Source organism: Otolemur garnettii, unplaced genomic scaffold (assembly GCF_000181295.1).
Source record: "Otolemur garnettii isolate 467f Iridium unplaced genomic scaffold, OtoGar3 scaffold00209, whole genome shotgun sequence".
Lineage (NCBI taxonomy): Eukaryota > Metazoa > Chordata > Mammalia > Primates > Galagidae > Otolemur > Otolemur garnettii.
In genome coordinates, this window is record NW_003852604.1 from 1,791,151 (window position 1) to 1,817,919 (window position 26,769).

Here is a 26,769-nt window from a genome sequence, read left to right on the forward strand (position 1 = left end):
AACATCAAATGATGGTGAGAATGTAGAAACCAAATTGTGAGCACATTGATGGTGAAAGTATAAAATCATTACAACCATTTAGAAACCTAGGAGTTGGTTAAAAAAGCAAAAATGAAACTTCCTTATGACCTTGCAATTGTCCTCCTGGGTATTTGTCACAGAGAAGTGGAAGCTACGTTCACACAGAAGCCTGGGTAAGAATGTTCAAGAAAGTTTTATTCATAACAGCTTAAACTAGAAAGAGTGTCCACAATCCGTAAGACAAATGGTGGTACACTGATACGATGGGATACCACTTAGCAGAACCTTGGCACTAAGCAATGATGATATTCCTTGAAGTATCATCAAATCGTACCTTTGAAAAGTTCATGGCTGGCTTCATTCCAGTGAGTCTCAATTGAGGTATTATTATAGCCACCATATGTCCAAAGTATAAATGGGGTGTGTCATTTGTTTAAAAATATTTTTATGTTACATATGGGTAAAGCAGACAAATTTGGGAGGTACAGTTGAGATACTAAAATGAAATGTTAGGTATTTTCAGGGGTTTTATGGTACAGATAATTTGAAATTAGGATTGTCTTGAAGGATCTAAGAAATGTCCCTATGTATGTAATTATTATTGACATAATTATGAATTAGTCTTTCCAAGTGGGTTCTTATGAGCTATAAATAATCATGGCTTATTCAAATACATATATTTTGTAACTATAATGGATTACTAATGTCAAGTCATATACAGAGGGTGCCAAAAATGTAAACACATGTTAAGAAAGGAAAAATTGTGTTAAATTTGTCATATTCTAATCATGTTTGACTTCTGCAATTACGAAAGGTGTTCAACATCACACGTGTATGTATATGGTGATGGTATTTGTGAAGTACCAATGATTTCACGATTCTTCCACTCGAGCTTCACCGTAAATTTAATATTTGTTTTTGCTTTTATTTTAGCAGAATTCACACTGTTCTGATAGAAGCTCTTTTCAATATGGTATCTTATCCTTCTTAGTGCTTCTAACTAGATCCTATTCAGCTATAAGAAGTTAGTATAATGTTGTTGTGGTATGAAAAAACTTTGAAATACATGCACAGTTTCTTCATAACATGCATTAACATAGACTTTGTGTGTGTGTGTGCAAGTATTCAGTTCCCCTTGTAAGTGAATCAGGATTTATATACCCTCTCATGTCATCAGGCATTTCTATTCTGCTGTAATACTTTGTAATGGTTAGCATGGCAGATACAAGAAGACAAGATACAGGCTGGAAATAGGTAGAGTACATTTCTTCCTCCTTTCTGTTCATCTTGCAAACAGCCTGCCTGACATTTGTTAATAGCCTTCATACCTGATTTAGGCTTTTTCTTCCTGGTAATTTCTGGGTTAGTTGGTCAGCACTGTTTTATCTCTGTACTTTCAGCATCCCCTTGAATCATCACTGTTCCTTTTTGGCTATATGCCTGTCTAGACCATGAGAAACTTTCCTGAGTCTTCATACTCTGAGTCTCACGATTAAAAGTACTTCTCATGAAGTAAAAGTAGTTCAATACAGCTTAAAATTATCTTTTCTTCAATGCTACTTTTGTTTCTTTTCCAGAACATTCTATCCTCCTCTTCTCCTGTCCTTCCTTTCCCTTTGAGGCATCTTTGTATTGCCTTCTACTGCACCACTTCCACACCATATAACACGTGTTATGGAATGGGAATTTTTTAAAGGGCCTTCCCAAAGAAGTTTTAAATACTGATTTCCTCACTGAGTAGATATATAACCAAGGGGAAAGTTGTTCAAATTCCCAAAGCCTTGTCATTTATAAAATGAGAATAATAATGACCCTTGGTGGGATTAATTGAGATGTCCTTAACTTCTTTTCTTTTTTTTTCTTCAAATTCTAAAATTTGATGTTTTAATGAATGGTGTCGATTGAGTTGGGTTGGGAGTAGTCTCCCAATTAAGGGGGAGGCTGACTAGACATTCTGGAAGTTAATCTGTGCAAGGAGACCAGAAAGAACAAAGCTCAGAGGTTCCTTAGGCATAGGGCTTTTGGAGGTCTAAGAAAGAGAGATCTGAAAGCCTTCTCTTTTGCTTTGTGTTTGGAGTTTTGTTGGGAGGGAAGTAAAGACAGAGAGATGGAAAATTCTAATGATCAGAGACGAGACAACTGTGTGTGTGTGGGGGGAGAATCTTCCAAAACATATAAGATGCTATGATTTATGAAAAAACAATGATTTCAGAAAGATTCACAATCCTACTCTCTAACACAATCTATTTTAGTTTTTCAGATCCTATCTTGAATCTTGACAGAATTAATTCATTGTTGTATATGATTGCAACCTCCGAGAAACAAAATTTGTGTTTTCTGACTAGACTAACACATAAGTCTAATTACAACCTTCCCTTTTAGTCAGAATTTGCCCAATGTAAGTTTTTTCCACATTAACTTTGTGTATGTGTTTGTCCCGGGGTCTCATAATTTGGGTCACATAAACACTGCAGAATAAATCAATTTGGTATGTATTCTCCTGATTCTAGTAATTTAGTATCAGGATAGAAAACCACATTTGCTCTTTACATAGATAATATAAATCTGTCATTCGACAAATTGCTGCAACCTTTTGGACTGGGTCTCCTGAGAAGAGGTTGAAGTTGTGCCACTGGCCGGTATGCGACACTTGCGGCCAGCAGGGGGCGTGTGAGCTCCAAGGTACCTTCCCGAGTAACCACGGGGCGTGGCTTCTGCATCCCTGATGGACAGCTGAGGATGCCGGCGAGAATGAGGTAATATGAGCCGGAGCTAGGAGGGCGTGAGGGTGTGTGCGCGTCTGTGTGCGGGTGTGATCGTGAGAGTGCGTGCGCAGGCTCCGAGACACTGAGTGTTTCCAGCTCGCTCTGCGGACACTGATCATGCTGCATTAAAAAAAAAATTACATTTCTGGGAAGGAGGCTGCAAAGTTGCGGCTGGGCGACAGCGGCAGTCCCGGGCCGTGTTATGGCGGGTCGCTTCTCTGCAGCAAGGGACTGGGATACCCCCGTGGGCGCGGGTTTGCCTTAGCACCCCGCTTGGGAGGGGCAATTCATTCTGGAAGCGACTGAGCAGAGCCGCAGGGAGGGGGAGCTCTCCCGGTGGCGGCGTCTGCATTTCGTGCGGTGAAAGGGTGGAGCGGGAGGGGAGAGGGGAGGAGGACCAAGCGTGCCATTCCAGGCGCGATAGTGCGGCGAGATCCCACCCCGGCGTCTGCAGAGCCCGAGGCGCAACTGGTGCGAGGGCTGAGTCCTCGCCTTGCCTCCGGCCCAACCTCACCGCCGCCGGGGCTCTGGCCGCGCGCCAACGGGGTGGCTTTTGCAAGGCGGGGGCCTGTTTGCAGAGAGCCGGACATTTGCATGAAGCGACTCGACCCCACGGAGCAGCGGCAGCAGCGGCGGACCCCGGCGGCGGCGGCGGCGCGCGGTCCGAACCAGGCGGCCCCGGGCCCCGGGCCCCGGTGGATGCGCTGCCGGGGAGGAGCCCATGGGCCGGAGCTGAGGCTGCCCGAGGCGTCGGGGCGCTGGGCTGGGGGCGCGGTCGAGGCCCGGAGGCGGCGGCGCCGGAGGAAGCGGAGGAGGTCGGGCGCGCCGGGCCCGGGAGGCGGGCAGCGCAGCGCCGCAGCCCCGGGCTCGCCATGCTCCTGGCCTCGGCCGTGGTGGTCTGGGAATGGCTGAACGAGCACGGCCGCTGGCGTCCCTACAGCCCAGCGGTGAGCCACCACATCGAGGCGGTGGTCCGCGCCGGCCCCCGAGCAGGGGGCAGCGTGGTGCTGGGCCAGGTGGACAGCCGTCTTGCGCCCTACATCATCGACCTGCAGTCCATGAACCAGTTCCGCCAAGACACGGGTGAGCCGGCCGCCCCTGCCCCGCCCGTGCCCACCCCCACGGCCTGCCATGGAATCTCCTGCCTCGTGAGCCCACCTTTGCCCATCCAGTGGGCACCTACGTGCAGGGCTATCACCAAGAGGTGGTGTTTGGCGGCACGTTACTCCCCTTGACCCGCTTGGCCCCCACCCCCCAAACGTTCATGCAAATAGTATCAGTGTCTGGTTATGCAAACTCAGCTTCAGCCTAGTCCATGAGAACCCCTCTCCGGTTTACACCTCTTCAGCGCTTGGTGGCCCCAAGTCCTTCCTTGTAGTAGACGTTCTGGGGCTCCCCAGCCCTCAAGCAATCCCAGCCTCTCCAAAGCTCCCAGCCCTCTGCACGCGACTGCTCACACCTTGGCTAACCCTGCTTTTGCCTTGGGCCTGCCACACACCTCCCTCACCCGACCTTACTCCTCTGCCCCTTATGTGTGGGATGCCTTCCCATAGCCGATCCTGGGCGTGGGAACTGGCAAAGGAAGAAGGGATTCCCCGGGGGCTCTAACTGTAGTCGGATAGAGGAAACGCCAGGGCGTCCCTGGAAGAAGAGACCGGAGTTGGGAGATTGCAGGGATTGAAACGCCGTGGCTCCTGTGGCATTGGGGAGCGCCTCTGCTGTGCACTCCAAGTGCTGAAGCAACAGGCCGAGCAGATGGAAAGAGGAGGGGGAGGGTCAGGGCTCCGGAATGCCTGGCAGGGAAGCCGCTCTCTTTGTCCGCAGAGGAGGAGGAGGCAGATTCCTAAGGAGACACTGTCCCCAAGCTTCCTCCTGAAACCTTAGCCTATGAGAATGCTGAACTCCTATCTTCCTGAGAATCGGGTTGCCACAATGGCCATCTCAAACCGGCTTCTCAGATGACCCCCTCTTTACAGGTCAAAGGCAGGAAGGGAGGAGGATCCAAGGGAGAAGGAGGAGGACAGAGCTGTCCATGCGTCCATGCTTAACTGAAGGCCAGGGATAGTCTCTGTGGTTCCTAATCTCTTCAGTGACAGGGGTAGGGAGGGGGCTCTTGTTTCTGGAATTCCGGCCAGGCTTTCCCAAGAGTGTAACCGAGGAGCCTGGAGAGGCAGGTGTGGTGGGGGAGAGAATAGAGAAGTGGGCTAGGAGAGGCCCCGGGCTCAGAGAACAGCTGTTTGAACCGGGCAGCTCCGCTTCTTGGACGGCCCCCACTTCCTGTGTGCTAATTAGGATTGTCATGGGAAAGGGGTGTCTTTCCACCCTCACGTCCCCATCTTTAGTCATAACTCCCAACAACCTCTTTGCCAAGGACTCTGCAGACAGACACTGGCCAACTGAGCAATGCTTTATAGGGAAAGGATTCCAGAAGTGTTAGAATCTGGAGGGGCTTAACCCTTAGTAGGAAAGGAGAAAAGCAGAACTGAGACTGGGAGGACAGCAGAAAGAGGGAGGTGGGAAAAAAAGAGGGAGGTGAGGAGATTGGGAAAGAGGATTAAGTATGATTGAGAGGGAGGCAGAGAGTAATTGTGCAACTTAGGTTGAGGTGGTGGAGGTGGGGCTGGCCGTGTCAGGTGCGGGGAGGGGAGGGTGTCTGTGTGTTAGGAGTAGCTGAGCCCAGGGTGGGACCACGAAGACCAGCAGTTCAGGCACCTGACAGGGAATTCCAGTACTGCTCAAAATAAAAATAGCAGGTGTTAGCTTTTCTATTTCAGACTGAATATCTGCAGCATTTGGACAAACACCCTGGTGATAAAAAGGTCTCAGCCTCTCCCAGGCATTTGGGATCAGCAAAGGTTGAATCTGTGTTTTGGGGTACCTAACATGGGCAGGGCGCCTAGGAGCAGTCATGACCTAAAGGACCCTTCTGATATGAGTGAAACTGTAAGAAAAAGAAGGCAGAGAGACAGATGCTTGATTTCTCTTACCTGAGGACAGGTTGATACTGCCTGGTGGCTGGCAGTTTAGCTAGTGGATGAGGGTCTCAGATTTTAGATCTGAGGCAGAAGCCCAGTATCATTTTAAAGACTGCCTTGGGGAGTGTTTTACATTGAGAAGGCTTTGCTTTCATCTGTTCACTGCTCAGCACCTCTCTCCCCTGTGCTAGGCCCTGTGCTAAATTCCCAGGAACCTGGGTTTTTCAAGGCACTTGTCAAAGTAAAATAGAATCTCTGGGTTCCTGGGCTCTGAGCCCCCCTCCTCTCCTTTCTTCACCAACACACACACAGTTCCTCTCACTATAGCTCATTGATGAGGCCATGACAGGGTAGGAACTTTAAACCAGGGGCTCCCAGGCAACCTCAGTCAAGCCCCTACAATGTTTAATTAAATTACCCACCATCTTCGAGTTGCAGTTTAAAGCTGGAAACCAGAAACATCTCCCTAAACAAAAGAGAGCTGGAAGTTCCCTGCCCAGAGGCGATTACTCTCTTTTTGTTGCCTCCTCTATATGGGGACATTTCCTGACATGGGAGCTTTGTCTTTTTAGAAGTTGCCAGCCTAGACGCTGAGTCCTCAGTCTCTCCACTTGCCAGGGCTCCTGACCTCATCCAGTCTGTCTCCACGGAGATGGCTGGGAGGTGGCAGACACCCATCTGTGCCTCTGTTTGCCCTGGGCCCTTCTTCCACAGACTGCCTAGAGGTTTGAGTTCATTTGCATTCTATGCTGCTTTCCTCCAGGCATTTGGGGCTAGAGAATCTGGAAAAAGGGAAGAGATGGGATGAGACAGAGAAAATGGGGTTTTGTCGACTTCCAAAGCCTTGGTGGGGTCCTCTCTACCTGCTGTCATTTATCTTGCCTGGCTGCTCCTTTTCTGTTGTACAGCCTTGACTGGAGAGCTTCACTTCAGCAGCTCTTTCCCCTTACCTTCTAACACACCTGATCTCCACCAGGAGCAGGATGGGGAGCACTCAGGGGAAGAGTGGTGGAACATGGCTCAGGCTCTCAGCCTAGACTCATGGCTTACAATGTGACCTTGTGTCCCTGCTCAGGCCTCATTTTCTTCTGGAGAATGAAGAGCAGCCTTAAGATTCCTTCTATCTTCCCTCTCATCGTGCAGATTAGCAGGTGAATGAGTTTGACCCTGCATCCAGGACAATGCAGATAGACACATCTGGGTGTGAGGGAGACTTCTTTCCAGGTCACAGTTTTCTGCCTCCTTTATGTCTTGAAATGCAGTGAGAAGTGTCAGATAGAGAGACAGAGAATGACAGATTTAAAGAAATGATTTGACAGAGTTGATTTTTAGCAACACTCCCCCAACACCCCTATCCCATGTGAGCACAAGAGTGGAGCAGACATCGTGATGACCGCGTGATAGTGTGCAGGATGGGCCGTGTGTCTGTATCATACCAAGCACGTCACACACACTATCATATTTAATCCTCCCAGCAATCTTTTTTTTTTTTTTGGCAGTTTTGGCTGGGGTCAGGTTTGAACTCACCACCCCTGGTATGTGGGGCCAGCACCCTACTCCTTGAGACACAGGTGCCACCCCCACCCAGCAATCTTAGGAAGAACCTCATGCTACCTCCATTTTCTAAGTAAGAAAACAAGTTAAAAGAGATGAAGTTGCTCAAGGCCAAGCTAGAGATTCCAAACCAAGGCCCCATGTGCTTACTTTTTCATTCACTGAACAGCTTTGGAGCAACTACTTCATGCAGACACTGTTCCAGACAGATGGATATGGCAGTAATAGAAAGTCCAAGTCTTTGTCCCAGTCAGGGATTCTGGTAAAAGAGGCCTGGGATTTCTTGGACTCGGTACATGCTCTTACACAGGGAGTTACTGGCATAGATGTGGCTGACCTGCCCTAGGGTCAGGTCGTGCCTGGAAAGCATTGCCTCCCATATCCCAGGAGCCAAAACATTGTGGGTGTTTTGAATGCAGGTGTCTGAGTTTCTGGGAAAGCTCATTTTCTTTCTCTTTTCCTCTTTAGTGTATGAACATCTTCTGTCCCTAACCTACTAGAGGCCTTTATTATTATTATTATTATTATTAATGTGAACATTATCTAGTTTATAGTTCTGATTCCAGAAAATCTAGGACTAGCACATTGCAAATAGGATGGTCTTTGAAAATAATCAGAGGATGAAATCCCACCATCTGTCTTTCTTAAAACTTTGAGTCTGAGGTCTTCTTACTATCTCTAACTCCCCTCTAGTGCTGAACTGAACTCAACAAATTTTCCTCCAAAAACCAGCTCTTCCTCTTGACATCTCTCTGCCTATTAGTGGTGATGCCATTTCACCATTTTCCATGGTCAAAGCCTCAGGGTTCTTTGATGGGTTCTGTCATTCAGAGTCTACGACGACCCAGGTGGTCATTCACCTATAGGTTCACACGCTTAGACCCTAGAGATGCTCCCGTTAGTTCTCGAGGGTATTGCTGAACCATACCCAGGAGATTCTGAAGGAGGTGGTCAGAGGATCTCACCTGGAAAGCATTCATCTACTTAGAATTAAGTCTTACCCATTTTTTCTCTGTAGCTTCTCTCCATTCTGTCACCTTTTCATTTTCTCTGCCAACACCCTTCCACTCCACCTGGAACTAATTAACAGAGGAGCTCTGGTCTCGTGTTGCTCTGTGCTTAAACTCCACTGACTCCTCATTGCCTACAAACTAAATCCATCACAGCCTGACGCTCCGCAACACACGGGGCGTTCCATGGCCTGGCTCTAACACACCTTTCCAAGCGTATCTCCCTCTCTGCGTTATGTTTTCCTCTATCCTGCCAATCCGGGGCCACTTTTATCTTCATACATTCCCTCAGAGTTCTCTGAGTTGCCCCTCAACTATTCAGAAGGTCCCTTCTTCTGAAATGCTGTCTTTTGCCATTTTTGCCTATTGAAATTCTCCTTACTGTTCAGATTCTGTGACATTTGTCATCGGCTCCCTGAAATGTTCTCTAAACCCTGAAATGCTGTCCAAACTGTCATTGCTTGGTTTATTCCAGGGGTGTCCAACTTGCAGCCTGTAAGCTACATGCTAATCTCATGAGGACTTTTTTTGCTTGTCTGTGGTGTTGGACTTCATGAAAAGTGTGCACAGACCTTTCTTTTTCTTTTATTGCTAATCAGGTTTTGTTAATGTTTGTGTATTTAAGGTGTGGCCTGAATCTACTCTTACTTTTCCAAGGTACAGCAGAGAAAAAGAAAGTTCAGATACCCCTGGTTTATTCAATCAATGTTTGTTGGGCCCTAGGCATGCCAGGCACACGGGGGATGCAGCCATGAGCAGCCACCTTGCTGCCTGCTCTCCTGGGATGGGAATCTCAATCTCATGAGCAAGACAGATAGTCATCAAATGAGCCGCACAAATAAATGTGTAACTGGACAGGGAGATGAGTACAATGAAAAAAAAAAAAAAAGGAAATAGGAATTTGACCTGGTCAGGGCAGCCCGGAGAGGCTTCCTTGAGGAAATGAGCTTTAATCTGTGGAATAAACAGCAAAGAGGATGCCAGAGTGTTTGGGGGAAGGAACCAGCATTATGGAAAGGCCCAGAATCAGAGAAGCCTGACAGCTGGGAGAATTGAAAGTCAGTGTGGGCGGAACCCGGGCAGAGTGAATTAGGGTGCGAGGGGCACACAGGTTGGCAGTTGGAGGGGATGTCAGTCCTGACCTAAGGGAAAGTCAAGGAAGGGATTTAAGGGAGGGATGTGGTCAGACTTCCTGTCAGTATGTACTTTGTTGGCATCTTCCTTGTGACACATTCTGGCACCTAATAGTCATTCACAGACTTGTTGTCTAACCCTGTCATACAGTGTAAGCGACTCGAGGAATCCTCCAGTCTTTGCATTCGCAGCTAATGGGTTCTCAGTGATTCAATATCAAAGTAGCCAGAATCCTTCAATCAATCACTCTGCACAGTTTATGGAGCCCTTGTATCTTCCAGATACTTCATTAGGCCCTAGAATGCAAGAGCTCCACGGTGGTAGCCCTGCCCTTACTTAAGACCTTGAAATGAGCCCCGGTTGAGGATGAGTCTGGTTCAGGTTTTAGGTTTGGAAAGGGGGCAATAGTTACAGGCTTAGCTCCCCTGAATTCCTACTGGTTTATGTCTGCTGGACCATGAACCCTGTAAAATGAAAAGTGCCAAAATACTGACACGTACACATCAGGCATAGTCAAGATACCCACCTCAGGGTTGCTAAGGGTGGGGCCTGGGCTGAGAGAACATTTCAAGAAATGGATGGCAACTGGGAGCGGTGGCTCACACCTGTAATTGTAGCACTCTGGGAAGCCATGGCAGGTGGATTGCCTGAGCTCAAGAGTTCAAGACCAGCCTAAGCCCATCGTTGTGGCAGGTGCCTGTAGTCCCAGCCACTCAGGAGGCTGAGACGAGAGAATCACTTGAGCCTGAGAGTTTGAGGTTGCTGTGAGCTGTGACACCAAGGCATTCTATTAAGGGTGACAAAATGAGACTGTTGAAAAGAAAAGAATGGCAAATGGCATAGGACCTGAATGATAAGAAAATTTCAGTAGCCAAAAATGGCAAAGGAGGACATTTCAATAAAAGAGACTTAGAGGATTGCGGCAGAGGGAGTTTGAAAACTTGGAGAGAATTCCTTAGGATAAGAGGGTCCTCTGTTTGGCAGGAGAACTTGGGAAATAGAGAAAGAAAACCTGAAGAGGTATGTTACAGAGCCACAGCATAGTCTCCAGAAGTTCTGGGATAGCTCTCAGGCATCCCCGGGATTGATATTGCTATTATTATTATTATTATTATTTTAAATGCCTTTTAGGCACATTTGTGAAAACTCGTAAAGTGCATTGTCCCTGCTACCTGGAAATAATATAAAATAGTGCCATTTAAATTCTGTAAACTTAATTTCCTCATCTGTAAAAAGGTGTTTCATAAGATGGTCAGGAAGATTATTTGGAATATGTGAGGTGCTTTGTAAGTATTAATAAAGATTGCACAAGTATGAGTTATACGGAAACTCTCTCTCTATCTCTCACACACACAGTTCACCTCCCCTGAACTAAACTTCCCTATGATTTTTTCATCCTGCTTAGACATAATAGAAAATAAATTACAATAATAATCAGCAACTTTTATTGAGCTCTTGCCATGGTGACAGGTGCTATTTTAGAGTTTTGTATTCATTTCTTCATTTAATCCTCAAATCCACCCTTTGAAGTAGCTACCCAGGACCCAAACACACAAGGAAACTGAGGCTTAATCACATAGCTGGAAGGGACAGAACCGCCCCTGTTGGACCCAAAGCTTCACGCTTTGTTCCCCCAGCAAGCTGGCTACTCGGGAAGGAAATGGAGGCAAACCAGGGAACTATTGCCGCCACCCTCCCCATCCTGATACCCCGTGGTCCCCCAGCAGAGGCCCTGGCGATGAATGGGGGATTGTTCTGCTTTTCCCTGGTGCCTCTGAATGTTGATGTTTTGGGTCATTAAGGGGCTTGTAGATGGGGTGGGGGGCGGGTTATGACCCTGGCAAAGGCCTGAATAGCCATTGTTCCTTCTCTTCCCCCCCTTGAATGAGATTCTGTCCCCAGTCTTGGTGTCTCCCTGTGGCTTGGAGGAGGGGGTGGGTCAGAGGCCAGGGAAGGGGAGCCTTTTCCCACCACTTTGATGGATAGTACTTAAGCCTACAGATGCAGAGATTCCAGCATCCTTGGAACCCTCCCTAGCCTCCCTACTCTGCCTTGAGCTGGGCATCCCTGATATCAGTAGCATGAAATCAGCCCTGGTTGAGGGGGGGTCTGTTTCAGGTTTTAGGTGGGGAATAGGGGGCAATAGTTATAGGCTTAGCTTGCTTGAAGTCCTGCTAGTTTATGTCTGCTGTACCATTAACCCTGTAATAACCTTGGCCTCTTCATTGCCACTGCAGTGAGACTGTCAAAATCAAGACAAGAGTTTGAGATGCTAGATAAATATAAAATTATGACCATTAAGAATGTTATTTTTGTTGGTATGGGACTATATGTTGAAAGAAAGTTCTCCCAACTAGATTTCCCTTCTCACAGTAACACACCATCTTTTTTTTCTTTGCTCCATCACCACTGCCTCTGGGTGGCCTTCCTGGATGGAGACAGAGTCTCCCTCTTGCCTTCTGGGCTTCCACGGCCTATGTCCTTTTCCTCTAAAGCCTTTGGTGCAGAAGCATTCAGAGAAACAAAGGCGAAGGAGTGCGGTTGTTATGAGTATGCACCATGTGTCCAGGGCTCTCTATGCCCTAGTGCAATGTAGAGGGTGCATGTAAGTCCTGGAATATTTGTTGAATGAATAAGTGAGGCACATTTAATTTTTACAAAAAAGCTGGGAAGTAGTTATTATCCTGTTTCCCGAGGAAGAAAAGGAGGCCGAGAGGTTCTGTATTAGCTAATAAGTGAGCGAATTTGGTGGCAAACCAAGGTGTCCCAACTCCAACCGGAGAGACACCCTTCCTACTGCCCCGCACGCCTCCCACGTCCTTCCCGTAGTAACTCTCTGCTTCCAGCCTGGTCGGATGCAGACTCAAAGGAATGAGTCCCATGCTGAGCTGACAGTCCCTCAGTAGGACTTGTTACAAGGTCGCCTGTTGACTTGATACCATTCAGCGTGATTCCATGCCGACCCTGACCTCTCTTTCCTCCATCCCACTTCCGCAGGGACCCTCCGCCCTGTTCGCCGCAACTACTACGACCCGTCCTCTGCCCCCGGGAAGGGTGTGGTGTGGGAGTGGGAGAACGACAATGGTTCGTGGACGCCCTACGACATGGAAGTGGGCATCACCATCCAGCACGCCTATGAGAAGCAGCACCCCTGGATCGACCTCACCTCCATCGGCTTCAGCTACGTCATTGACTTCAACACCATGGGCCAGATCAACCGGCAGACCCAGCGCCAGCGCCGCGTCCGCCGGCGCCTTGACCTCATCTATCCCATGGTGACAGGCGCCATGCCTAAGACTCAGTCCTGGCCAGTCAGCCCTGGGTCTGCCACCTCGCCCCCTGCACCGCCCTGCTCCTGTCCGCAGTGTGTCCTGGTGATGAGTGTTAAGGCCGCGGTGGTCAATGGCAGCTCTGGGGCCCTGCAGCCTCCAGCGACCCGCAAGAACATGCCCCCCTCTGGAGCAGTCAAGCTGCCACCCCCACCGGGCCTTGGGGCCAAGCCACTGGACAGCACAGGCACCATTCGAGGCCCCGTGAAGACGGCCCCATTGCAGGTGATCCGGCGACAAACTTCCAGCATGCCCGCTGGAGCAACCGCGGGCTCCCCTGCCAGCCCTCCAGGAGCCAATGGCAAGACGGGAAGAGTGGCCCTGGCCACTTTGAATCGTACCAACCTGCAACGTTTGGCCATCGCCCAGTCCCGGGTGCTGATCGCCTCTGGGTAGGTCCTCCCCTGCTGCCTTGGAGCAGTGACTCACTGATCTTCTGGATCAGAGCAAGTTGGGGGGGGGGGTCTGCCAAGACTTCAGCCCCTTCTAATCTTGTGTAGCCCCCACACACACACTGCAGGTGGCAACAGCATGCTGTGTAGTGCCTGAGGGAGGGTTTGATGCTTGGCGTCCTAGAGATCTGCATTTCGCTGAGACTTCACCTCTTACTAGCTGGTGATTTGGAACTAGACCCCTGACATTGTAGTCTGAGCTTCCTCCCCTGCATATGCTGGCAAATAATACTCATGTTAGGGTTGCAGGTTGGCTCAGAGGAGATTGTACCTGCTAGATAATAATGGCGACAGTAACTGAGCTCCCACTGTGTAGTAGTTTGGGGCTTTATCATTTCATTTAATCCTTGCAGCAACCCTGTGAAGTAGGTATCATCCCATTTTCCAGATGAAGAAAGTAGAGGTTGACTCGCAAGGACACATGGGTAATCACTGACAGTGACTAGGACCCCAACTTTAGGGATCTGATGCTGGGGCCCAGATTCTGACTTTGCTGGGCTCCTCCCCCATCACTGCCATACCATACCACAGTCCAGGCACACAGTGGATGCCAAGTGAGGGTTAGTCCTTTTCCTCTGTCTCTCTGGAAGTTGGAGGGGTGGCTCCAGATTGAAATAGCAGCCTGTTTGGGGTGACTACTTACTAGGTGCTGAGCGCTTTCCACGTACTGATTGTCTGTTATTCCTGTGACAGCCTGGTGATGTCATCATAGATCCTATCAGTATTGCTTCTTACGTTGTTCCTGATCATAAAATTGAAGCTGCCCAGGTCCATGCAGTGCCTGCAACCCCTGGTTTCCTGTCAGCCTCTCACACCCACCCCATCTTCCTTTTCTTTCTCCAGAGGGGCCTGGCTCTTTTTTCACCCCTGAGCCCCAGATGGTCAAGATGGTTTTAGGATTGAGTTGAGCACCTAAGTCTGAAAATCTGGGATGCATTGAGGTAGTGCCGTCATACTCAGCTGGGACTCTGTACATAGAGGTTTGCAGCTTGGAAGAGAGAGGGAGAAGGGTACTTTGTGGAGTGGGAGGAGTGCTGGGCTGGAAGTTGGGAGGCCCAGATGGGGTGAGCCACGGAACCTTTGTAAGATCCAATGGACTTCCCTACCCTGCACTGTCACTATGAAAACCTCCACGAAGGAAGTTTGCCCTGTGGCCATTTACTAGATTATTCCATTTCCTTAGTCCGTGATGTGTGAGTGTTAGGCACAGGCACTTAGTTCAGAATTAATTCCCCAAGGAGGGCCACACAGCTCACATGTTCTAGAATAGGGATTGGAACCCAGGTTTCAGTCCCCCAGTCCCCTGTCCTTTTGACTAAAGCCCAGCTCCTCCTTGTGTATAAACACAATGTATAAATGGCAAAGTGCTTGTCAGACTCATGGGATTTTCATGACTTCCCCTGACCTGGCAGAAGTATTTGGGAGAGGAGAATGGATCCCTAAGCTGCTCCTCTGCTTGTTTCTCTACTTCATCACACAGGGGCATCCTGGGGGCTGGGACGGAGTTCCAGGGTGATGCCGGCATGGAGAAGACAGGCCCAGATGCTGGATAAGAACACAGACCAGGACTGCCAGGGCTTGAACCCAAGTTCCTTGCTAGGTCACTTGGGGCAAATTTTGCATCCCCTGCCTTCAGTTTCCTCATCTGTAAAATGGGATAGGAATGGTCACGTCCTTCTAGGGTTGTCATATTGATCAAATGAGACAGTCGACATAGAGACTTAGCACAATGCCTGACACATAACAAGAGCCCAGTCAGTATTTGCTGCTACCATTATTGTTATTATTGTTAACAGGTTTCTACTGAATGTACAGTAGTGTGTAGTTGTTGACTTGAAGTCAAAGCTGAGAAGGGTCTAACACCCCAACTTGGCTCTGGCACCCTTGGCAAGTGCTAAGTGACCTCATGCCCTCATCGAGGGAGAGGCACCCAGGTGCCTTTGAATCTGATGAGTGAGTCCATGAGTGAGTGGAAGGCAGCTTTTTCTCTCTTCTTTGTTCCCTCCGCCCGCCAATAGAATTGGGGCCAGAGAATGGGTGGAGGTCTGGGCAGTGCAGTTTCAAAGGGCTATAGAAATAAGTTGGACTTTTTTTTCCTTCTCTCAGTTCTGTTTTCCTGACAAGGGAGGCCCCTGCCTACCCCTCTGGATCTTCCAGCCCTTTCCTTTTCACCTCCCACCTCCCCCTCGCCCCCACTCCCATCTTTTCCTCCAGCCTTTCTTGCCCATTTAATTAGCGTGTTGATTCCCTTTGTCTGGCATTGCCATCGACCTTCTGTCGCTGCAGGGCCCCTTCCCTCCCTCCTCTCTTTGCCCATGACCTCTTCCAGCAACTTTCCCACGGAAAAAGGAAGACCAAGGAGGGCAAGAGAAGTGGGATGAAGAGAAAGATTTGGGGGGGCAGAGGGCAAGAGATTCTGTGAATTATTCAGAGACACAAGCAGGGGGTGTCTAAAGGGAAGGGGGGAACTGTGTGGTAGAAGGTGGGTATCACCCCCACCCAGCCCCCTCCTCCAGAGTTGAAGTTTCTCTGTGTCCAGCTAAGCCTGGTTGCTGTAGAGACGAGGCTCTTGTCCTGCTGGACAAGATCTAAATCTTCCTGCTGGAGGATTCCCTAGTTGGTCCATGAGTCCCAGAAAAAAATACACTCTGACCATGGTGTCTACAGAGATACCACTTCCCCCTCAGCCCCACAACCTCCTTCCACCTGGCAGCTCTCATCTCTTGTCTTGTTTTATATTTCAGCAACAGAAACCATGATAAATCTTGGACCCTCCATACCTGGAAACAGACCAGCAAAGCAGGAGGAGGGGGTGTCTTTGGATTGGCCAGCAAGTGGTTAGGCCGGACAGATTTGGCTGAGTAGAGTTGCCTAGAGGACAGGAGAGGCTGCCTGTCATTGGGTTGCTGTTTTCTAGAAGGAGGGCTCAGGCATATGTAGCTGAAGCCTCAACAGGGTGCAACCAGCCTGGACTTCATGGGCTGTTCTCCTAGGTTTTCATCTTAACCAGTAATAGTGAGGGAGGTGTAGTTAGGTGTTGCCAACTCAGCAATCCTAAGTAGCTATACTCTTGATCCCACATCTTCAGGAATCTGAGAATATTGGAATATTAAAGCAGGAAAAGGCCCTTTACAGTTGGGAGATAAAAGTGTAAACCATTGCCCAAAGTAGCATAGTAAAATCAGTTATTTACTAAGTATTTGACCTAAATCCTAAATCTTTAGAGGGATCTCCCCATATGTCAGGCATTTAGGGTGCCCTGTTCTCAGCGACAGTAATTCAGATATGGCCAGCAAAGTGCAGAGAGAACGTTTGGCTCCCAAAGGCACAAAGCAAGTTGGTGCTGAAACAGATTCCCTGACCCCAAGGCGGGCTCCTTCCACTGTACCCTGCTGTGTTTCATAAGCAGATAGCCCCTCCTCTCCAGAACCCCTGCTGCTGTGGAGCATAATGACAAGGCAACAGCCAAGCCCAGTAGCCAGTGTTGTCCCTTTGCTGATGTGGCATTGTGTCTCTCCCACCCCTCAGCCCCACTGGCTTCATACATCCCTAGGGCCCACCTACAGACTTCCCCTCCCCACCCCCTCCAGTCCTTGCCCAGAGTTCTTGAGCTGCCTAAGATGTGTGGTGTTCTGGGGATTGGAGTATTTCCTGGTTGACCAGGTTGGGTGTGGAAACCTGCCAGTCCAGTTTGTGGGAACAAAGGTGGCTTTTGTCACCCAGATTGTAGCTACTTATCAGCCAGAGTGAGAGCCTCATAGATGGTGAGGGGGAAGGCAGGTGCAGGCTGGGCAGGAGCACTGCCCCCTGGTGGGGAGCTGGGAACAGGGTCCAGGAGGCCTGGTCTTCCCCAGCAACCTCTCAGGAGCTGGGGAGGAGAAGCTGCCCTGGGTGGGGTCCCAGGGCTTGAGGTGCCACCCTGCTGTCAGCCACTGGGGTGGGAAATCATCAACAAGTCTCCCTGGGGTCTTCCAACCCAAGACCCTCACCATTTTGTTGATAAAATTAAGGCTCAGAAAATTGCAGTATGTGAGGAACTACTGGCAGAGCTGGGAGTCTTTCCTGAACCCCAACCATCATAGCGAGCCTGGCCCTGGGGGCTCACAGAGGCCGGAATCAAGTCCATTACTCTTTCCCTGGCCCAGTGGTTCTTGTTTAAAGTTCGGCTTTCCCCTCCCTCCATTTGGGTTTGATTTATTCTAGGGACAGTTTTAGAAGAAAAGTGGCATTTGGAGGCCTGGTAGGACACAAACATTCCCACATCTGTTCTGTCTTCCTCCCAACGTTGGTGGGAAGGAACCGAGGCCCCAGCAGGCCTGATGTAGCTGGGGAAACACCGTCCTTATGAGCATGTGGACATAGACAGACCCCACTGCTCAGCCCGATAGTCCCTTTCCTGCCCTCCACCCACCTGTCCTAGTGGTGGGTTGACTTGTTACACTCTCTGGATGGCAGGTCCTCTGTCTACAGTGTGGTGTGTCACATAAGTGCTTGGCACAGTGAATGGCCTAGTGAATAGGCTCTGGGAACAGATTTTCTGGGTTCAAATCCTAGGACATGCGATCTTGGTCAAGTTTACTTAATCTCTCTGTGCCTCAACTTCCCAGTGTATAAAATGGAACTTTTCTTGCCCAGTTTGTTGGGAGCATGAGACAAGTTGATATGCGGTGGGCAGTTGTAGCCACTGCTGGCAGGAGGAGGGCAGTGTGAGCATTAGCAATTTTAATACACGGATGAGAAGGGGCATGGGCTGTGTGTTCACTGATGTGTCCCCAGCCTGAGGAACAGTGTCCAACACAAACTCAATAAACATTTTTTTGTGTGGATAGATAAACGAGTAAACAAAGGCTCTCTTCCCCACCCACCGTGTTCTCAGCCCCATCCTACCCCCATAACAGACCTGCAGGCCTCCCAGGCTGTTGGGCCCTGGAGCCATCTGTGACTGGATCCAGTGGCTTCTCCAAGCCCAGCTGTGGGAGCCTGGGCTGCAGAGAGGATGGTGCAAGACCCAGTCCCCTGTGTCCCATATTTTCTGAGTCAGCACTGTGGGAGGCCTTTCCCAGGCAGCTGTGCTGTCTCCTTTCCAGCCTGGTTGGGGCTTCTGGGGAGAGGGGCGGGAAGGGGAGATGACTTGGCCTGATATTTGTGTATGTCTCAGGGAAAAGGAGAAATGGCAGCTGTTCCAGCAGCGTTTCCAAATGCTGGACTAGGGATTCACCGCATCTGCATCCTCTTGGGAACTTTAGAAAAATGTAGATTTTTCATGCTCCACAGGTGGGGATCCTGGTCTAGACCTGGAACTCTGTCTTTTTAAAAGCATCTTAGAGGGGCGGCACCTGTGGCTCAAAGGAGTAGGGCGCTGGCCCCATATATCAGAAGTGGTAGGTTCAAACCCAGCCCTGGCCAAAAAAAAAAATAGCATCTTAGGTGACTCTTTTCTATACCTGGTTTGAACCTCTTTATATTTTCATTCCTTTGACAAATACAGACTGATTGGTGTTATGTTGCGAACAACACAGGTGGAGATGTTTGCCCTTAGGTTCTCGAATGGGAGATGATAAGCAACAACTTCTTTTTAATAGATCATAAATAAAACAGGACTCCTGGGGTGGGCAGCAGTATTAAGTAAGGTGGCCTCAGGAACCTCATTGAGAAGGTGAGCATTGAACTGAGATGGAGGATTCCCAGAAGGGAGCAAAGCAGCTATCTGTTGCAACAGCATTGCAGGCACAGGGAATAGCACATGCAAAGGCTCTGAGGCAGGAGCATGTCTGCCTGTAAGAGGAACAAAAAAGGCAAAGAGTTGAGTGACACAAGAGGAGGCCAGAGACAGAAGGAAAATAACGAGTGGAGAGTGTTGGCAGATCACACAGGCTGTGCAGGCCTTGCTAGGACTTTGACCTTGACTTTGAGTGAACTGAGGAGTCAGACCAAGTTCTGAGGCTGTGAGTGGAAGAATGACATTGTCTGACTTAGGTTGTGAAAATTTCACCTCTGGCTGGTGGTAGCATTAAGAGCTTCCTGCATCTGTAGTAGGGTTAAACAACTGGTCCATTTTGTCCCTCTTGTCAAAAATCATATGAATCTGCTCTTTCCTTCCTCAGGGTCCCCACCGTCCCAGTGAAGAACCTAAATGGGTCTAGTCCCGTCAACCCTGCCTTAGCAGGTAAGAGCAACCCTGGGATGCACTTGCTTATGGTGGAGAAATCGGAGTTACAAAATGGGTAGTGAGCACTTGTAAAAAGGAGGTAACTGTGTGTTAATAAAAGCAGGTGGGGATTTGGGAAATTGCGTGAGAAGGGCGGAAAGCATTGGGGGTAGAAGTGATTGCTAAAAGTAAAGTGTGCTATTGAAGAGTGAGTTTCTGGGAAGAGTAGAAGGCAGAGTAGAAAATCCATGAATTATGAGAACTCTCTGCTGGCGAGGAGGAGGGGAGGGAGGAATTTTGGGAGTGGTGGGAGCCACATCTTCAGTCTCTGCCCACTCATACCCTTCCTCTTCCAGGAATCACTGGGATCCTCATGAGTGCGGCGGGGCTGCCCGTGTGTCTCACCAGGCCACCGAAGCTGGTCCTGCATCCACCCCCTGTCAGCAAGAGTGAAATAAAATCCATCCCCGGGGTTTCCAACACAAGCCGCAAGACCACCAAAAAACAAGCCAAGAAAGGTACCAGCCTCTTTATCATATGGGGTACAAAGACCTGGTTTCCAGCCCCGGCTCTGCCCCCACCAGCAAGTGCTGATTTAGCACCCACCCTGGGAAAGTTTGGCTGTGTCTGGAGACACAGTTTGTTTCCATGTGCCTTAATTTCCACATCTGCTAAGTGGGCCTAACTTGTAAATTCTGATGATTATATCAAATGCAATATGTATGGATCAGATGGAAACATCTTGAGAAATAAAAATATACTGTGCCCAGGTATACAAACATGAAAATATTAAGTGTGGTACAAAGAAAATATATTAGGAGAGAAAGATCATTGGGCATTGGAACCCAAACAGATTGGATTCGAGTCATCACTTTGTCACTTACAAGTTGTGGAGCCTCTGTTTCTCGTCTTTATAGCAGGGCAGAGATGCTCACAGTTGGGATCTGGGAGGGATGTGCTGGAATGCGTCCACGACAGTTGGGAAGTAGCCACTGTCTGGCGTCCCCTTAGAGCCTCCAGACACTCTGGCCACTTGATCCCTCCTTGAGGAGCCCCTCCCTACTTGCCAACAATGGAGCAACTAAGAGGCCAATACCTGGACCTTCCTGGCACTGCAGGACCCAGGCTCAGCTCTATGGCTGGCCTTTCTGGTCATTGTTTCTTATTGTCAAATGATTTGACTATCCCCATCTTGCAAGCTTCTTGTGAAGTTTAAATCAGATCATATGTGCACATTGCACTTAGGCCAGGTCCTGGCAAGAAATAAGCTCTTAATTAATGGAAGCATAATTCTTGCAAGAGAGCAGAGCAGTGGGAGGGAAGAGCCTGCATCTCAGCTTTTGGCTGTTGCATGATCTTCTTCCTCAAACCCTTGTCCTACTTTCCAGTCTATCAAAATGTCCCTGCTTCAATGAACTCAATTGCCTTGCTCAGAGTCTGATAGGACTAATAGGATTTTACACTTTCCCCCTCTTCCTGTTATGATTAGTAGCACGTATTGAACCCTTATCTGGCACAGTGTTAAAGGACTGTACGTCCATGAGCTCATTTAACTGTCAATGCCCCTTTGGGGGATGTGCTATGCTGTTTTCCACTTTATAGGAGGAAAAAAAAAGAGGCTTAGAGAAATTAGGAGTGTGGCCCAAGGTGGCACTGATCATTTTTCCTCCATGTAAGGCTATATCACCCCATCCTGTACCTTCAAGTTGGGCTACCTCTTAAGGGTCTGCCGGTCCAGAATTAATCTCTAAATCATGGCAGCCCACCAGGGGCCTCCCAGAGCATCAGCCTTCCCCTGCTGCTGGGCTCTGTCCGCTGGCAGTGACAGCACCTCCCAAAGCCGAGAAATACTGTCCTGAAGTTGACACCATGTTACAAAATGAGACAGTACTTAGCAAGTTTTAAAATGAATGTGGTAAGGCTCCCTAATGTTTATTTAATGTGTAACAGTTTACAAAATGCTTTCCTATCTGATTGAATCATGTGGACAAGTCCAGGCTCATTGATTATAAGAAAGAGAAACCCACTCTACCCACCTCACTTAAAAAGTGGGTTTGTTGAAAATAGGAAGAGGAATGTCAGGGAAGTGATAGTGGAAGGGAAAGGCAGGCAGATGTGAACAGCTCCCCTCTGCTCAAACCGCCTCACTGGCTCTTTTGCAACTGGTATTCTCTTTGTCCTTCTCAAGTCCAGGTGCAGAAGGAATCCCTCCCCCTTTCTGTTTGAACTTGGCTGGTCACCTTCCTCTCTGGCATGCCTAACATGGCTAGGTAAGGCTGTTTGACCCCTGACCTCTGGCTTGGTGGCCCACTGATCCTCCTGTCCCCACAGGTAAAACCCCAGAGGAGGTGCTGAAGAAGTATCTGCAGAAAGTCCGGCACCCACCAGAGGAGGTGAGTGCCGGGAAGCAGGGCAGGAGGCATCTTCTCTGTCGCCCACGAGCATTTCTGCTGCTGCTGTTTTCTGCAGGATGTGGCAGGAGCTGCTTTCTGAGGCTGAGTAGTACAGAGCTGGGCTGAGCAAGCTCTGGGGTTCCTGATCCAGAGATGCACCAGCACCTGAATCTCTCCCCATCCCTGTTCAGTGCAGTGCTGACTGATGCTAAGTCACTGTAACACAACAATCTGAATTTAAGAAAAACAGTGCTACAAGCCATGAGAACGCTCCTTAAAATAGGTTTGATACAGACCAGGTTCTCTGCCAGAGGCAATTCACACCCATCCTGGGACCGTTTGGCTGAGTCTGGAGACATTTTTGATTGTCATGATCCAAGACAGGGAAACGTCACTGGCATCTAGTGGGTAGAGCAGAGACCAGGGATGTTGGTAAACACCCTGCAGTGCCCGGGACAGTCCCCACAGCTCCCCAGACAGTCCCCACAGGAAGGAATTTCCTGCCTGAAATGTCAACTGTGCTGAGGTTGAGAAACCTGTCCTGGATTTATTTAAATAGCAGCTTCTCAGGTGCACTTGAAATACTTTCTTTACAAAAGTTCACCTTAAATAAAGCTTATCAATGGGTATGTCTGTAAGGGTCTGTTTGCTCCACAAGCCATTGGGGGACACAAAGGAAGGCCCAGCTCTCAAGGAGATTATGATTTCGTTGATGAGCCCATATGAGTAAGCACCTCCGCCAGGAGTCATATCATGTAAAGCAAGGCAAAACCATGTTTAGAGTCCCAGAGTGCTTGTCCTCCGATTGGTGGGTTTTCTGGAAGAGGAGCCATAACAGCTCATGGAACCCTGAGATCCTATGGGAACCACCATGGAGGTGCTCTGGCTCCCAGCTGGGTGAGAGCTGACACCTCTCTGCTCTGTTCCCCCTGCCTCTAGGACTGCACCATCTGTATGGAGCGTCTCACAGCCCCCTCGGGCTACAAAGGCCCACAGCCCACGGTCAAGCCAGACCTGGTGGGAAAGCTTTCCAAATGTGGCCACATCTACCACATCTACTGTCTGGTCGCCATGTACAACAACGGGAACAAGGTTAGTGCCAGCCCATGGGGCTGCTGCTGCTCTCAGGGTGGGGCCTGGAGGAGAAGAGCATGAAGGCCCTACTGGGGACTCAGCTGCATGATCCTGAGAGGCTCAGATGTACCCCAGGGCAGTAAGAGTGCCGATCTTGGCTGCTCTCAGCAGGATCAATTCTCCACCACCAGTCTTTGTCACAAGACTGGCAAAACCTGTCCTCACTGTCCCTTTGGGCCATGCTCCTAACTCCTCCAGCCTTGGGTATGGAGGTTAAAGGGTGAAGGTTCTGAGGGGAGTGGCCTGTTGCCAGGGTCCCCTAGAGAGGTGGAATGGGTCTCCACCAAGGGGGGAGAAGTTCTTCTCCCAGTGCTGAACCCATGGCAGTGTTCATCTATGCCATGTAAATCCATTTCCCAATCCCCCTTTCTCCTCCAGGGCTAGAGATTTTCAGTTGTAATTCATTTTCTTTGGACAATTTCAGAACATCTTTGCCCCTTCAAAGGTACTAGAGATTCTCACCAAAGTATATCTGGTAATCCCTGCCCTGGAACCCCACTATTGGAGAACTGGAAGGGCTTTGAGGCTCTCGTCTTGTCCGTTAACTGACAGTGCGTTGGTGTTTCCCCATTAGAGCGGGTTTCCGGGACTCTGGGAGTCTCCTTCAGCGACACTTCTCTCCTTACATGTCTGAGCACTTCCTCAGTCATTGGCTTATGTTCTTTGCTGTGCCCGTAGTAACTTTTACTCCTTGAGTTCGAATCTGACTCATTTCTCCAGACTCAGCTTGGATTGCACCAGCGTCTGAGATTTTTCTGACATCTCCCAGCCCCTAATGTCTGGATTTTAGGGGCTGTTCTGCCCATCTGTTGCTATGGGAAAGAGAAGAGTCAAGAGGGGCGCAGACCCAAGCTTGACTCCTGGCTTAGTAGACGAATGGCCTTGGGCAAGCTTTTCAACCTCTTTGAGATTTTATTACCTATCTGGAAAATGGAGATTAAAACCCATACCTACATTAGAGGATGTGGTTACTGTTATTATTCAAATTGATAATCTCCTTTGTATTATAATAATTTTTTCCCATCATATTTATGGAGCCTATTTGATTGATGTTCCCAAAGTGCCGACCTCGGGCTCTTTCTTCCTGTCCCCAGGAATCACCCTGGTACTTGATCCCTGATGGAGGATGCAAGTTTGGATCCCATATTCACTTTTCCAATGCTGGTTTAAAAGGTTTCACTGGGACCTTGCATTTGCAGAGATTGTTTTGGGTTTAAAGGGGTTGCTTGGCACATCTGTTCTCTTTTTTTGATGACTGTATTTGAGAATAACCTGGTACATGTAACTCTTTGCATTTATTTCCATGGGGCTTCAAAAATGTTTCTCAAGATACTATCCTTTATTCTCTTTTGCAGTCACACTTTGAAGCATGTGTTTTTATTTTATTAAACACATGGGAGAAAAAGACTCAGAGAGGATGGAGTGATTCACCCAAAGTCAAGAAGCACGTAAAAGCTAGAGGGGAGAGAGGGACCCGGGTTTCAGAAAATACTAGCCCTGAATCTGAGCTGTCCCTTTAAATGAGTAGAGCTCAAATGGGTATGTCCCTAAATAGCTCGGCAGAGGATCCCTGTCTTCCTGAAAAGATGGGGATGTCCTGGCCGAGCTCTGGTCCCAGCTGTGCAGCAGAACGTGTGAACCTGCTCCCCGCCTGTGCACACCACTTTCCTTCTGCTCACTCCCTTTTCTGTGAGCCTAGGAATCAGCTTTGCATCACTGCATCCAGAACCCCCTCTTCCCACTGACGGTGCCATAAAGGGATATTTTAAAGCCCAGGGGTTTAGACAGATGCATTAGCGTTCCAGCTCTGATTAGCAAGTTTCTTCATCTTGCTGTGCCTCGGTTCCTTTCTCTGTGAACTCCCTCCCAGCCAATGTCAAAAGTTGCAACCTAAATGAAACAAGAGATGTAAACTCCCTTGTGAGATTTAAAATCCTCTAATTACTGCCCTCATTCCCTCCTCTGGTTACCTAGGCAGCCCTTACCCTCTGGCCTTCTCAGCCAGTTCCTAACTGTTCTTCAGGACCATTTCCTTAAAGTCTTCCTCCTTCATTCCAGCACCATCGTGCCCCTTTCTCCTTTCATCGGAGTGGCTTCGTAAACATACTAATAATACTTAGAAACACCACAGGCTAGATCCTTCCTGTGGATTATCTCATTTAATTCTACCAACAACCCAGGGAGACAGATACTATTATTTTCCTTGTTCTATAAAGGTAACTGAGACCCAGAAAGGTTGATTGATTTGCCCAAAGTCACGCAGCAGGTAGATGGCAGATGGGATGAGATGGTAGATGACGTGATAAGAATCAAATCTAGGGGGTTCGACCATACACTTCACACTCTGAACCACTATACTTTGAGGCCTCCCAATTCTGATCCAGTGGGCCTGCTGTGGGGGCCCAGGTGGCCTTATTTTTAACCAGCCCCCTGGGTAATTCGGATGCTCCACAACTGGGCAAGTGTTTGCATCCCGTCCCACCCATTTGGTACTTAGTGGGTAAGTACTGCTTCCCCAGGTGGCTTCCTGCCCTTGTGAGCTGGTCTCCTCATGACAGGGGCAGCATGGGACGTGGGGGCCATTTGTGGAATTTACTTCCTGTGAATTTAGAGAAAGCGGAAATAGCCAGGTAGCTGGGCTAGGAGGAAAACTAAGCTCTGTTACTAGTTTTGTTGCATTTTGTCCCCTTGGCCTTTTATCTCTAGTACCCTTTGGGATTGAGGGGGCGGGGGTTACTAACCAAAAAACCCTGTTTCCTCATCTGGTTCTTCTGGCCTTGTCCCCTCAGGATGGAAGTTTGCAGTGTCCAACCTGTAAGACCATTTACGGGGTGAAGACGGGCACTCAGCCCCCGGGGAAGATGGAGTACCACCTCATCCCCCATTCCTTGCCCGGCCACCCAGACTGCAAGACTATCCGCATCATCTACAGCATCCCCCCTGGCATTCAGGTGAGCCCACCCCCACCCAGCTGCCGGGATTCACTGCTTTGGGGGTTTGCAGGCTACATGTTTTACTAGGAAAAGTCTCTTTCCCACCCTCGTCCCCACCTACCTGGCCACACCCCCTCCTCCTTCACCACCATTGTTCTGCCTTTCTTATGTGTCCTTCCAGGGTTCTTTGTGCATAGGTAACAGATTGCACGCACCCCTCCTATTTCTAAACAAAGAGCGACATTTTAGGCACATTGTTCTGCACCCAGCATTTTTCAATTAACAATATAGGCCACTGATCTTTCCATGTCAGTATAGGGAGAGCTTCCTTATCCTTGTGTCTCCGAAATAATCCATTGTGTAAATGTGCCACGATTTATACTCAGCAGCCACCGTTTGACAGGCATATGGATTGTTTCCAGTCTTTTGCTACAACGAATAATAGTGTAATGAATAACCTTGTACACATGTGAATGTATCCCTAGAATAATCTTCTAGAAGCAGGATTTCTTTGTCAAATGGCATTTGCATTTGTAATTTGATAGCTATACTTGGCTTTGATTTACATGGGCATGTCTTTCCTTTTTAAATTTTTTGAAAGACAAAGACAACCCTAAGGAAAAACGTAAACAGTATTCCTGACAGTGAACCCAAATGTGGCTCTTCCTTCTCACAAGGAAGCATTTTCCAAGTGTTCCAGGGTGCTTACTGGATTGATTTTTTTTTTAGCAAATATTTATTAGTTCACCCTCTTTTCTCATGTTGGCTGTTTTTCATTTTGTCTTTCATTTAACAAATATTTGAGTGTGGATTATGGCCCTGACATGGTGTAGGTCAGTGTATCAACCTTTTTTATCTCGTGGCACACTTGAACTTCCCCAGCACATTTAAATCATGTTGCTAAATATATATATATATATA

At 48.7% G+C, this 26,769-nt stretch overlaps 1 protein-coding gene across 2 annotated transcripts in view; it reads left to right on the plus strand.

The window, feature by feature from the left end:
* The first annotated feature begins 3,160 nt into the window (after nucleotides 1–3,160).
* Nucleotides 3,161–26,769, plus strand: part of DTX4 (deltex E3 ubiquitin ligase 4) — a 34,832-nt gene continuing 11,223 nt past the window's right edge. Inside the window, exons 1-7 of one of the 2 annotated variants that reach the window (XM_012812461.2) lie at nucleotides 3,161–3,869; nucleotides 12,457–13,180; nucleotides 19,345–19,406; nucleotides 19,745–19,906; nucleotides 21,720–21,781; nucleotides 22,721–22,873; nucleotides 25,705–25,866. In XM_012812461.2, the coding sequence (XP_012667915.1) occupies nucleotides 3,659–3,869; nucleotides 12,457–13,180; nucleotides 19,345–19,406; nucleotides 19,745–19,906; nucleotides 21,720–21,781; nucleotides 22,721–22,873; nucleotides 25,705–25,866 (1,536 nt within the window). In that variant the 5' untranslated portion in view covers nucleotides 3,161–3,658. The remainder of the gene's footprint in view (nucleotides 3,870–12,456; nucleotides 13,181–19,344; nucleotides 19,407–19,744; nucleotides 19,907–21,719; nucleotides 21,782–22,720; nucleotides 22,874–25,704; nucleotides 25,867–26,769) is intronic. The other variant, XM_012812460.2, reaches the window with a different exon arrangement.